Genomic DNA, 12,299 nt, shown 5'->3' with positions numbered 1-12,299 from the left:
CCAAACATTAACCAACCAGATACTTACCGCTACCAGACTAGCCATCGCAGCCAAATGGAAATCACCTATTGCACCTTCTATGACTGAAATAATCAATCGAGTGAACTCCAACAGGAAATTTGAATATGGAATCGCCACCCTACACAACAACACCCCTCAACATCTCAAAATATGGGACATTTGGGAACTACACGGCTTGGCCACTTAACCTAATCAAGCTTCACAGGGGACACCCATCTGCTCGCCCGCCTATGCTCTTTTCAGCTGCAGACTTACTGCCCATAGACAACCCAACAACTAATAACCTAATAGCCAATTTAGGCTTTTACCATGCATCCATTAGTTAACAGTATCCTTAGCCATAACCTTTCCTTTTCTACCCCTCCCTTTGAACCTACCCTATTGTTGGATATCTTTTTGCAGGAAAAGGCAGACAAAACGATTAAGACTTATCATTGGAACAACAGCTATACTAACTCAATATCTCATGACAACCAATGTACCTTTGTATCATATAACTCTGTATGTCTTTGCCCTTGCTTTTGTTATTGGAAAAATAAAAAATATAAGTTACAAAAAAAAAAAAGCTAACAGTAACTGCTGCAAAATGATTTTTTATTTAAGCAAAGCAAACCTGCATCTGCTTTCTAGCAAACCAGTCTATTCAAACAGAAATAGAAGAGCTCCACACAGTGTGCCTTGTTAAATATAACAACAGCCCACCAGACTTTGCTACAACCCAGACCCTGGGACAAAAAGGAATTGTCGGGAAATTAATATAATAAGGAGAGGGTACTTTAATTACCAGGCTAGCTGCCTGGCTGAACCAATGTGGGTGTGATAAGAAATGTAAGTAATAACGTGTAACAATAAAAAATAAATTGTAGCCTTAAAGAGCAATCGGTTTTTTTTTGGCTGCCAGGGTCAGTGACTCCCTTTTGAAAGCTGGATAAATCAGATTAGGAAAACAAATAATAAAAAATGATAAATAATACAAAATGAGGACCAACTGAAAAGTTGCTAAGCACTGGCCATTCTATAACATAAAAAAAGGTAAACCACAAATTTAACACTGTCCACTTCCCTTCCATGCCTCTCTCTGCCCCCCACCATTGCACATGGTAAATCATGAGCTATCACTTACTGAGGTGAAATATGGACTTAATAGCTAAATATCAGTATTCCAAAGTCATCAAATTCTTATTTCTTCATGTAGTCATTAAATGTATCCCCTCATGTCCCACTTGTAGTTAGTCTGAGTTGCACCACCAAAGAACTTAACATATGACCAGATAACCAATTGAAAGATGATTTCCTATGATGAACATATATATATATATATAATATATTCTGAAATATCAGAATAATGACTTGCACAATGGATACCATTTTTTTACATTGATTTTTGAAAAACATAAATGTACAAGAAGGGGTGCAGCAGTACTGATAACACAGACTGAGTCCGAATTACCTTGGGTCCCATGATTTGTATGCTCAATAGAGAGGAATCAATAACTGTGGGTACATTAAAAGGGCCCACAATCTTCTCTGACCCAAATAGCTCTTTCTCACAAGGGTCTGAATAGCACTAAAGACAAAGGGGCCAAGGTGAGGTGCTGAAATTCTGAATTAGAGTTACAATGGTGGGGGGTTCTTAACAACATCACTCATATACAGCCTGCTCTATACTCAGAATTACTATTTCATATTGTAAGAAATTGCTCATCTTGGGTGCCATTATTACAATATCCCATTGTTATTAACACACTGCAAATCATGCTGCACACTCTATAGGCATGCAATAGCAGCCATGGAAAGAACAGAAACAACACACTGGTCACTCCCTTTTCCTGCAAATATAAAGCAAGTAATTCAGATGTTCATAGAGACTCAGCTCAGTAGAGATGTCAGAGGAAAGCTGATGAAGAGCACATAACTATGTTTGCAGCAGACTGGAGTTCTAAGGGGATCTTCCCTTGCACAATGAAAGAAAATGTCATTCTAAATTTCCAGTATATATTAAGCAAACTGTTATTTGTATATGTAACTGCATGAAAAGCAGTGTTTGCCCCATTCTGCTCTACTGAGTTAGTTTTTATTCCTGAATCAATGTCACAGAAGCCAGCTGTCCTCCAGCCAAGACTCCAGTTACTACAATGACTTGCATGCTTCTTTCCGAGCCTGCTAATAAGCTGCCTGCTGTGTCAAGATTCATAACCAGCAGTGCAGGGACTGGAAAGGATGCTGATAAATATTACTTTCCGTAGCAATTACATTTATGAGTAACTTTAAAACCACTGCAATTGTTGGCTTAGAATTACATTTTCTTTTACAGGTATGGGACCTGTTATCCAGAATGCTCAGGACCTGGGGCTTTCCAGATCTTTCTGTAATTTGAATCTACGTATATTAAGTCTACTAAAAAAAAATTAAACATTCAGTTAGTTATATCTTAGTTAGGACCAAGTACAAGGTACTGTTTTATTATTACAGAGAAAAGGGAAATTATTTGCCTAGATGGCCAACCCCATAGTTCAGAGCTTTCGGGATAATGGGTTTTCCGGATATTGGATTCCATAGCTGTATTATGCAAAAAAAAAAAAAATGGGGATAAAAATTTAGCAAAATGATATCATCCCCACTGCACCTAGCACTAGAACGATACACTAGTGACCCCAGCTGTAGTGAAGAGGAACTTGCAGCAAATGCCAGAACAAGAAGAGCTGCTGAGCTAAGGGTCAGACATGCTATGTGTAGTGTATACCTAATGCACGCAAAGGCAGGCTACATTCTTAATATGGCAATGCAGATTAGTGGCATTCATTTTTAAATCAGCTGTCATTAAACATAGCAAGGGGATCAATAGCTGGGCATTTGTCACTATGAGTATCCCTGCAGTCTCATTAATGTTTGAGTATAAGTACAAGCCATATGTTAATACCTAGGGTACAGTCATACACATTCAAGTATACCACTTCTAAGCACAAGTAAACTGAGTACACAGTGGCAACATTGCTTATCTTGTCTTTGGCTTGGCAGCATATTCACTGGTCCACCAGTTAATAAACCAATTGTGGTGAAATTTTGCTATAGAGCTCATTAAATGGCAACTGATGTTGGTACCATTAGGGGGATTTAATAATTCTTATGTAAATATGTAGCACTGTAGGTAGCCCTTTGATTAAAATAACTGCAGAATATGACGAGCAAGGACAGCAGAGGAGCTGACGCACCACCTGACCATGCAGCATTACCATTAAAGGGGAACTGATATTCAAGGAAGAATTAGAAATTCTATACCTTATATTCTGGGCTTCTGTACCAGCCCAAGGTGACCATGGCCCTTTAACCATTAAGCTGCCCATCTTCTTTTCTTTTTTTTGTAACTTCTTTTTATTAAACATAATCAATATTTGCAGTTTACAGAGTTTCAGTCATAAAGCCCATCTTCTTTTCTGATGATTCACCTCATATGCTCTGGGCTGCATTTAACTGAGCTTAGGGACTCACAATATACAGTATATACAAGATTTAGGATACAAGACTAATAACTAATTAATCCAGATTCACATTACATAGAATTTTGCATTAGAATTGATTTAAAGGAGAAGGAAAGGCTAAGTCACTTGGGGTGCCAAAATGTTAGGCACCCCCAAGTGACTTAGATCGCTTACCTTGTACCCCGGGGTAGCAGCGAGCACTTCCTACTCGCTTGCGCGCACATGCGCAGTAGAGTGAAAAGCCGAACTTAAACAAGAAAGTCGGCTTTTCACTCTACTGCGCATGCGCCAGCCTACGGATTTCGCCGGCAGAAGAAAAAGAAAGGAGGAAGCGCTTCCTACAGGTACCCTGAGCTGGTGCTGTTTTCTCCTAACAGAGGCACCAGCCCAGGGTACAAGGTAAGCGGTTAAAGTCACTTGGGGGTGCCTAACATTTGGCACCCCCAAGTGACTTAGCCTTTCCTTCTCCTTTAAGGGGTGGTTCACCTCTATATTAACTTTTAGTATGTTGGTTTGTGAATTATTTGTGTTCTTCTGCCTTTTCCCAGCTTTGAAATGGGGTCACTGGCCCCAGACAGTAACTATTGCTTTGCGAGAGTACAATTTTATTATTATTGTTACTTTTTATAACTTATCTTTTTATGCTGGTCCTCTATTATTTATATTCTTGTTTCTTGTTCAATCCACTGCTTGGGCCTTATTTACCCTAGCAACCAGATAGCTGCTGAAATACCAAACTGGAGAGATATTGAACAAAAAGCTAAATAACTGAAAAAATAAACAATGATGACCAATTACAAATTATCTAGGATATCAATTACTATATCATACTAAAGGTTAATTTAAAGGTGAATAACCCCTTTAATAATCGGCCCTGTATTATCAGCTTCTACAGCAGATGCAACCTCACTTTCTGCACTGCTTTGATTATATCCCATGATCCCTAAGCATTGATTCTCAACAGCAGCTTAGAGCACACTGAGCATGTGCAGTGCCATCGGCACTAAAACAATGGTCTTAAAAGATTCAAGAAGATGAGCACCAGTGGACATCTTTAAAAGCCTGGACAAATACTGTTATAGAGCTGCTGAGATTGTAGGCTGGTATGTAAGTTCAAAATTCAATATATACAATACAGAATTGCTAACCATAATCTTCTTTAGGTTTTAGTTATACCTTAAAAATACCCATTAATACTTAGACTTAACTATTTCAGCCAAGTTTTAATGGATTCCATGACTATATATATATATGTTGTTTTCTACAGCTTAAGGAGAAAATCAATTATGTACATTAATCACGATGAATGATTGTTTGATGCGAATGTAGCGTGCCTTTACCATCAGCGCAGAGAGCAAAGCTGGTAGTGACAGAAGTGATACAAACACTGTGTGAGCAAGCCTCTCACTGGTTTATCTACAGCATGCTCGGAGTGCATCAGTGCTGTGGGGGAATGGCACTAAAAGAATACAACAGGAGTAACCTACTTTCACCAGAACCCTGTGGCAGAACAGCGTAGTTGTCAAAGAAATAAACCGCATGTATATTCTGGATATCTGAAGAAATACGGCATTGCAAGGGAAGGTTGGAAAGTTGCATTTGACGTGGGATTGGCAATATTTCCAAACAATAAAGGAAGAGGGTTGTGGGTAAAAAAATAAGTGCAGAGCAAAGATAGAGGGCATTGGGTTGGTAAGGGGTTAAGGGTTCGGATACAAAAATATTATGGAAGGGTGGTGACAGAAAGAGATAAAATGGCAGATAATTACAGGTTTTGTACAGGAAAGTGGAAAAAGGGAAATGTTGGGATTGTTAAGAGTCAATGTAGTGAAATGTAAGTTGTTTTAGGCATAAGGGGAAAGGGGGGAAGCAAAGCAAAAAAGAGAGAAATAAATATTATATTGGGCAGGTCAGAGAAGAGGTTAAAGATTAATGCAAAAGCAAGTTACAGTGGCTGTAAGTTTATATATTAAATTAGCATATGCTGAAAGTAAATATCTCAGTCTAACATTCATACACACAATAAATGTCAGTAATATATAATGCCACCCAGTCTTCTCATTAGTGACACTTAATGCAAATGGCAGCTTTCTTACTAACCTTTATCTAATCCGTGATTCAATGGCTGGCTAGGGTTTCTGGGAGTTGGAGTAAACAGCACTAACAGGGAGTTGGATATCAGCAATCCTAGTCATTCCTAGACCTATTCTAGAGCTGGTTGCTTCCTGTACTGACACTTGCTCTTTTGTCTTGATGGCAACTGTTTTTTTTTTTATTACTCTCCCTTTCTGTTTGACCGTCTTTGCATTTCCCTCCTGCGTTATTTACCCAAGATTGAAGTTGCCACATCCTTCCATATAACCACCCATAGCAAACCTGTAGATTTATAAATCCCTAAGAATAAGCCAGTATTTATCCGAGTTATTAACGAAAGCTGTACATGCCAGTCCAAAAACAAGTTTCCTACCATAAAATATTCCGTTGGTTGTAGACGGGACAGCCAAAACAGATTCTAAAAAAATCCTAACCTGCTCACCCAAACCCTATATCTGGGACTGGCTCCCACATATTCTGCCTACTCTATTTCCCCCTTGGACATTTTACAATATATCATAATTGAACTTGTGTAATATACACTTTAATAATGAGGTGAATTGGTATTTCCAATAAAATCAACTTTTATGAAATCTCCTAGCCCATCAAGCACTGAATATATTCTTGGCTACCTTACCATCTTTCCAAAGCTCAGCGGTATACTTGTCAGTGCTTTGGTGCAGCAGGGTGGCCACATTGTCATTCAGTGGATCCATGTTCTTCATCAGCCATTCATCTGCTTTGTAATCCACCTGCCATGTACAAGCAACAGCAATGAATTGCTGAGGGCAAGGTAAGGCTTATACTTGAGCTTAAATACCGATACTACATACTATAATTGGCAATACAGCAAAGGTGCTTTGCAAAGGGGAAGAATTACCCTCTCCTCCCGTGAATCTATAATCTTCTGTTATACAGAACAATATCTTGTTGGTGCTGGTAATTGCTTGCTACACATTAGGTTTATTATCTACCCCAGGCCCTTCTTCATCAAGAATTTGCCTAACTATTTTTAAATCCCAAATGTGTAACCTTACATTTATCAACACGAAATCTCATCTGCCCCTTAAGCTGGCCATACACGCACCGATAATATTGTACGAAACCGTACGAAATTATCGTACACCACTTCCCATACCCTCCTCCACGTAATTAATGAAGAACCTGAATAAAAGTGGGCCCAAAATGTACTATTGGCAACCAACCTCAGTACGCAATCCTTTAGCCAATTTTCTATCCATGTGCAAACAGAATTACCAAGACCAGTTTTTAAAAAGCAAACATTTATATGGCACTGTATCAAAAAGAAGGAAAAAGTGGCCTCACTAAATCTGAACTAAGCACACTAGGTACTCAAGGGTGTATTTCATCTGGCCCCGGGCCATTGTTCCCATTAATTTTGCTAAAACATTGTTTGAGCTGAGCCATGCGTACCTTTACAGGGTAGGTACTGTAACTCAAACACCCTAAACTCTCTGTAAGGGAGTTTTAATTATATTGTGAAAATTCATCTGATTCTGAGAATAGGATATTAGCCTCCAAAACCTCAAGGCATATATTAGGCAAAAACAAAATTTACATTACAAGACTTATGCGATTTATATCCCTATGGTACTTATATATAGGAAGTCAATAAATATAGTCATGCCTATGAAAAAATACCATGGGAGTATGCATTAAGCAAAGTTCTACCAGTTTGTATGTCTGTCTTTTAACATCATAATAAACTAATGCTTTTCTGAGTATTGTTTACAAATTACAGGATAATTTTTGTTTTGGGTCCTGTAACTCATCTATTGATTCCATTAAGCCCAGGCCTGACATGGCTAACCTAGCAGTCATATATGGGTACTATAAGACCTATGATGCTATATCATGTACGTTTTACATATGTTTGAGTATAGCAGCATGCTTTCCATAACCTTAATTACATTTGGACTCTGGTAACCAGAGAGATCCTGGATTCTTATAGATCAAAAGATTCTATGATTTTTACTGCCAGGATGCCAGGAGCTTTAATATACAACACTACAAATATGTTTTTAAGATTAACCCAACCGTGCTTTAACAACTGAATAACTGTGTAGATTAAATACCCCAGAACCTGACATAACATTGCTTACCTTCCCAGCATAATGAATGATGCACAAATCAGCTTTGTCTCGCAATTGTCGAGGTTTCTGGAATTTAGGGTGATTTCCCAATTCCTGGATAACTTTTTCAACAAAGCTCTTATCAGTGGCTTTGGGGAACCAGCACTCCTCATCCAGCAGGGACAGGACACCTGGAGGGTTTGCCTGGCAAAATAAAGAGGATTGCATGGTTTATTGTTGCCCTTTCTGAGATTTTTCGATGTTGTAAGACAATGTATAATCAGTGTGCAGCACTGAAATAAAAGTCAGACTACAGTGAAATAGGCAATGCATAGTCATTGTGCATATTTAAATGTAAATTGTGAAGCAGCACAGTCCAGACTGCTGCACTGGCTGCTGGAATGAAATTTACTTCCTTATGGCATCAAGCAATGGGGGTTACATAATGGTGCACAATTATTTTTTGAGAGATATTTTCGAAATTAAATATATCTGCATGGTTTTTAAGCAAAATAATTTTTGTGCCAAAATCAAAAGATCTTTTATGAGTCATATACAATAACTACTAGACTGCATGGTGTAACCCTTGAGGAAATAATCCTGACAACAGATCAGTTTTTCAACATATAAGCGATGGATTCTGGGACTCTGTATTCCATGGAATCTCAGAATGCATCACTGCAAATGTAACATGGTGAGGGAGGGGTTGAATAACTCTTTCAGCCCAAGGAGGGTGGGGAAACGGTCCCTTTGAGTCAGACTATGGTGGTTTCCCTCAGTCTGAATTATCATGTATGCCTGTGTAAAAAGATATATATATTTATTTTATCAGTTCAGATAGTGTTTATGAGTGAGCTCATGTAAAAAAAGGGCGTATTTTTTCCCTTTAACTCATATTACAGCTGTAGGCAGTTTCCCCTCACCGGTCTCTCAATGAGGTCAATACAGGGTTGCAGATCAAGCCCAAAGTCAATAAAGTTCCACTCAATGCCCTCACGCTGATATTCCTCCTGCTCCAGAACAAACATTGTGTGGTTGAACAGTTGCTGAAGCTTCTCATTTGTGTAATTGATGCACAGCTGTTCAAAGGAGTTCAGCTAAGGGAGAAAATGTGAAAAATTAATAGGTCTGTTAATAAAATCATGTTATTATAACATAGTTTGTAATGGAGAATGGGATTCCCATTAGTCATAAAGCATGTATTGTCTTCATACAATTATTATCTATATTTGTAGGGTCACTTGATTCCTGCACACCATATCCAAATGTTCAGTCAGTACACATATTACAGTTTTGCTAGTGTTGCAGGCCTGATGTTGGATTTGTTGCTTTACAAACTAGAAAGCCAAATGTGACAGATCAACACCCACAGTAAAGGATAAGTAAATAATGCTTCATTCCCTTACAGATGATAAACAAACTGATAATAGAAGGATAATAACATTTACCTCAAAGATTTCAAAGCCAGCGATATCCAGGATGCCTATGAAAGAGGCGCCTTGCCTTTTGGTCCTGTCCAGAGCCTTGTTAATGCGGTGAACCAACCAGCGGAACAGTCTTTCATATAGAGCTTTTGCCAGGGCTTCCACAGCAAAGTCCGCCTGGCAAAGAGCAAACCAGAATCAGAATTCTATGCCATGTGTCTCTCCAACAATAACTGGTGTTTTTCTAGGGCAGTGCTTCAGGCTTTTATGCTTTATTGTGTCAAAATCACAATGTTGTACAAAGAAGTCTCTGGAGCCTGTGAACAGTTTGGGGGCCACAACAATCTCATGGAGGACCACAACCACCAAGGGGGCCCCATACTGAACAGCCCTGTACAAACGGGCACAGTTCAGCCTGCTAACTTAGGCCTTTAACAGGTTGTCAATTAGTTTAAAAGAAATTGGTATTGGTGGATGGAGCACGCCAAGACTGCTTCTTCATAAAAATAATGAATGCTTTATTTCATACCTCTGTTAAAAACATGTTACCAAACACCACACCATCAGCTTGAGCGTTTCGTGGCCTACTGCCACTTCCTCAGAAGTTTAATCAGAATTATTTTTTTATTAGCAATTGACTGCAGGTACACATTCAGATTCAATGACAATGCTGCCTGCCTAATGAGAACTTTGACCTAGTCTTATACCATAAATTCAAGTTTTATATTTTTAAAACAGAATATATAGTGTAAATGTCCAAACTGTTCTCCCTGCTGAAGTTAAACAGCAGTTTTGTGTCTGATGCTTGATATTATACACTCATTCTCGCTATAAAGGGGTTGTTCAACCTAAAATTAACAGTACGATGTAGACATTGATATTGTGAGACAATTTGCAATTGGTCTTCGTTGTGTAGGTTCTTATTTACCCTAGCAACTAGGGATGCACCGAATCGACTATTTTCAGATTCGGGCGAATCCTTCGTAAAATATTTGCCCGAATACCTAACCTAATCTTAATTTGCATATGCAGATTTGGATACGGAACTGCCCGCACAGCGTGTGGTGAAAATTTTTCAGTTTTGTGAAAATAATGCTTCTGTATTTATTTGACAAAAAGCCACGTGATTTTAAGAATTGGGATTCCATTCAGCCAGGAGTGTGGATTCACCAGAATCCGAATCCTGCTGAAAGAGGCCAAATCTTAGCCAAATCCTGAACCCAATCCTGGATTCAGTGCATCCCTACTAGTGCTGGGCGGTATGACCAAAAATTTATATCACGGTATTTTTTTTATTATATCGGTATCACGGTATTTGACGGTATTTTTTTTTTCCCCATGCATGATTAGGTGACCACCCCAAACACCCCCCCCAACCCCAAACACCCCCCCCCAACCCCAAACACCCCCCCATCCCCTTCACATAAATATAACTTACTGGCCAGGCAGCCGCAGGCACCCCCGACAGCTCACAGAGCCTCCTGGCAATTTTTCTTACTATTTCCGGGTTGCGCGCGTGACGTCAGCGCGCACGTAACGTCAGCGCGCACAACCCGGAAATAGTAAGAAAAATTGCCAGGAGGCGCCCACACCGGTATGCCGGTAAGTTAAAAATTTTTATCATTTTTTTTTAAAAAAACGGTGTTCGGTATATACCGGTATACCGCCCAGCACTAATCCCTACTACCAACCAGGTAGAGGGGTTGAACAAGAGATATAAAACTCAATAGGAGAGGACCTGACAGATAAGTAATAAAAAGTAACAATAACACAAAAATTGTAGCCTCATAGAACAATAGTTTTCTGGCTGCCAGGGTCAGTGACCCCCATTTGAAAGATTGAAAGCCGAATATAAAAAATAAATAATAGAAACCAACTGCAAAATTACTAGGAATAGGGCTTTCTATAACATACTTAAAGTTAACATAAAGGTGAACCACCCCTTTAACTTTTGGTATTCCATTTTTCAGTTTCTCACCTGTTCTTTAGTCTGGGCCTTCTGGACATAATCACGGCCAACTTTAATCCTTGGCATCAGGATGGCACGACTAAACTCTGTGACATTGAGTCCCAGGAGGTGGCACAGTTTCTGAGCAGCTGGATATGGACAGTGACAAACAAAAGAATTAAAGTGTACCCAGAAAGAAATAAATTATGTTAAATCTGCTGGGAAACTGAGTTACTGTAAAATCGGCAGAAGGAGCTAGAATTTCTATTGTTTCTATCTCCAAATCTGACGATTCAGCCCTGAACGTCAGTGGAGGCTGGGAACGAGCTTTCGTGCAACCAATGGTCGCACAAAAGATCGAAATTGCTACGTGTGTGGCCACCTTAACCTTTACAAAGCACTCTCCGGTAATGTACACATTAGTACCTTAACCTGCGTTCACGTTGTGGAATGTTCTAAAACACCTAAAATATGCAACTTACAAAAGTTCAGTTCTTTAAAAGGGGATAGAGGAAGACACAAATAAATGTACCAAGCATCCAATAGCACATCATGTGCAGGTACAGGTCTGGTTTAACCACCAGGTCTCCTGCTTATTAACCCCTATAATCTGCAAATACAAGTTAACCAAACAGTAGATAGGTCCAGTGGAACGCTTCTGAAAAAAGAAAAGCGAGGATGACACTCCCAAAAGTTTTCCAATGCAAAATGAAACAACAGCAACCTTAAATTCACAGATATTACAAAACTTTACCTGTGTTATCTGGCATTGATGCTTGATCTGTGTTCCTTTCTTTCCGGAAAACTATATTGCCAAACTGCAGAACCGCTGACACCATTTTCAGCATTGCTGTGTGAAATAAGGAAGGATTTAGCAGACTGTCAGGTCATTTTTCAGTGATTGGGCAATTATGTTGGGCCTATGTTAAAAGCCTTAGGTGTGCTGCAAGGCTCACACATTACCACAATCTCAGAAAAGGGTTATTGTGCTAATATGAGGCTACTGCAAAACACAGCAAGATGCTTTCTCAGAATTAACCACAGCATAAGGTCCCAGCAGGCCACTTAAAAAACCATTTCATGGTTTCTAATGTTCAAAACCCTTGACAAGCAGCTGTTTTGTTATGATCCCTTGTTTTATATTATAGGACAATTGTGCATGGGCAGGGTGTATTTTAGTTATAGCATAAGTAAACCTTTAAAAAGAACTGAGTGAAAAATTGCTCTAAAGTAAACCTTT

The 12,299-nt window shown here is 39.1% G+C and overlaps 1 protein-coding gene across 7 annotated transcripts in view; it reads right to left on the bottom strand.

Moving 5' to 3' along the window:
• LOC100493774 (myosin-10) overlaps positions 1-12,299 on the bottom strand; it is a 114,226-nt gene that overhangs the window by 26,743 nt on the left and 75,184 nt on the right. For all 7 annotated transcript variants that reach the window (XM_012967418.2, XM_004916218.4, XM_012967417.3 and 4 more), the window contains 6 exons: positions 11,814-11,909; positions 11,090-11,208; positions 9,136-9,288; positions 8,611-8,784; positions 7,718-7,891; positions 6,232-6,346 (listed from right to left, as the gene is read on the bottom strand). In XM_012967418.2, coding sequence (XP_012822872.2) covers positions 6,232-6,346; positions 7,718-7,891; positions 8,611-8,784; positions 9,136-9,288; positions 11,090-11,208; positions 11,814-11,909 — 831 coding nt within the window. The remainder of the gene's footprint in view (positions 1-6,231; positions 6,347-7,717; positions 7,892-8,610; positions 8,785-9,135; positions 9,289-11,089; positions 11,209-11,813; positions 11,910-12,299) is intronic.

The sequence above is a fragment of the Xenopus tropicalis genome, chromosome 7 (assembly GCF_000004195.4).
Source record: "Xenopus tropicalis strain Nigerian chromosome 7, UCB_Xtro_10.0, whole genome shotgun sequence".
In the NCBI taxonomy this organism is placed as follows: domain Eukaryota; kingdom Metazoa; phylum Chordata; class Amphibia; order Anura; family Pipidae; genus Xenopus; species Xenopus tropicalis.
The sequence above is the reverse complement of the archived record's forward strand: the minus strand, read 5'-3'. Positions and strand labels throughout refer to the sequence as shown.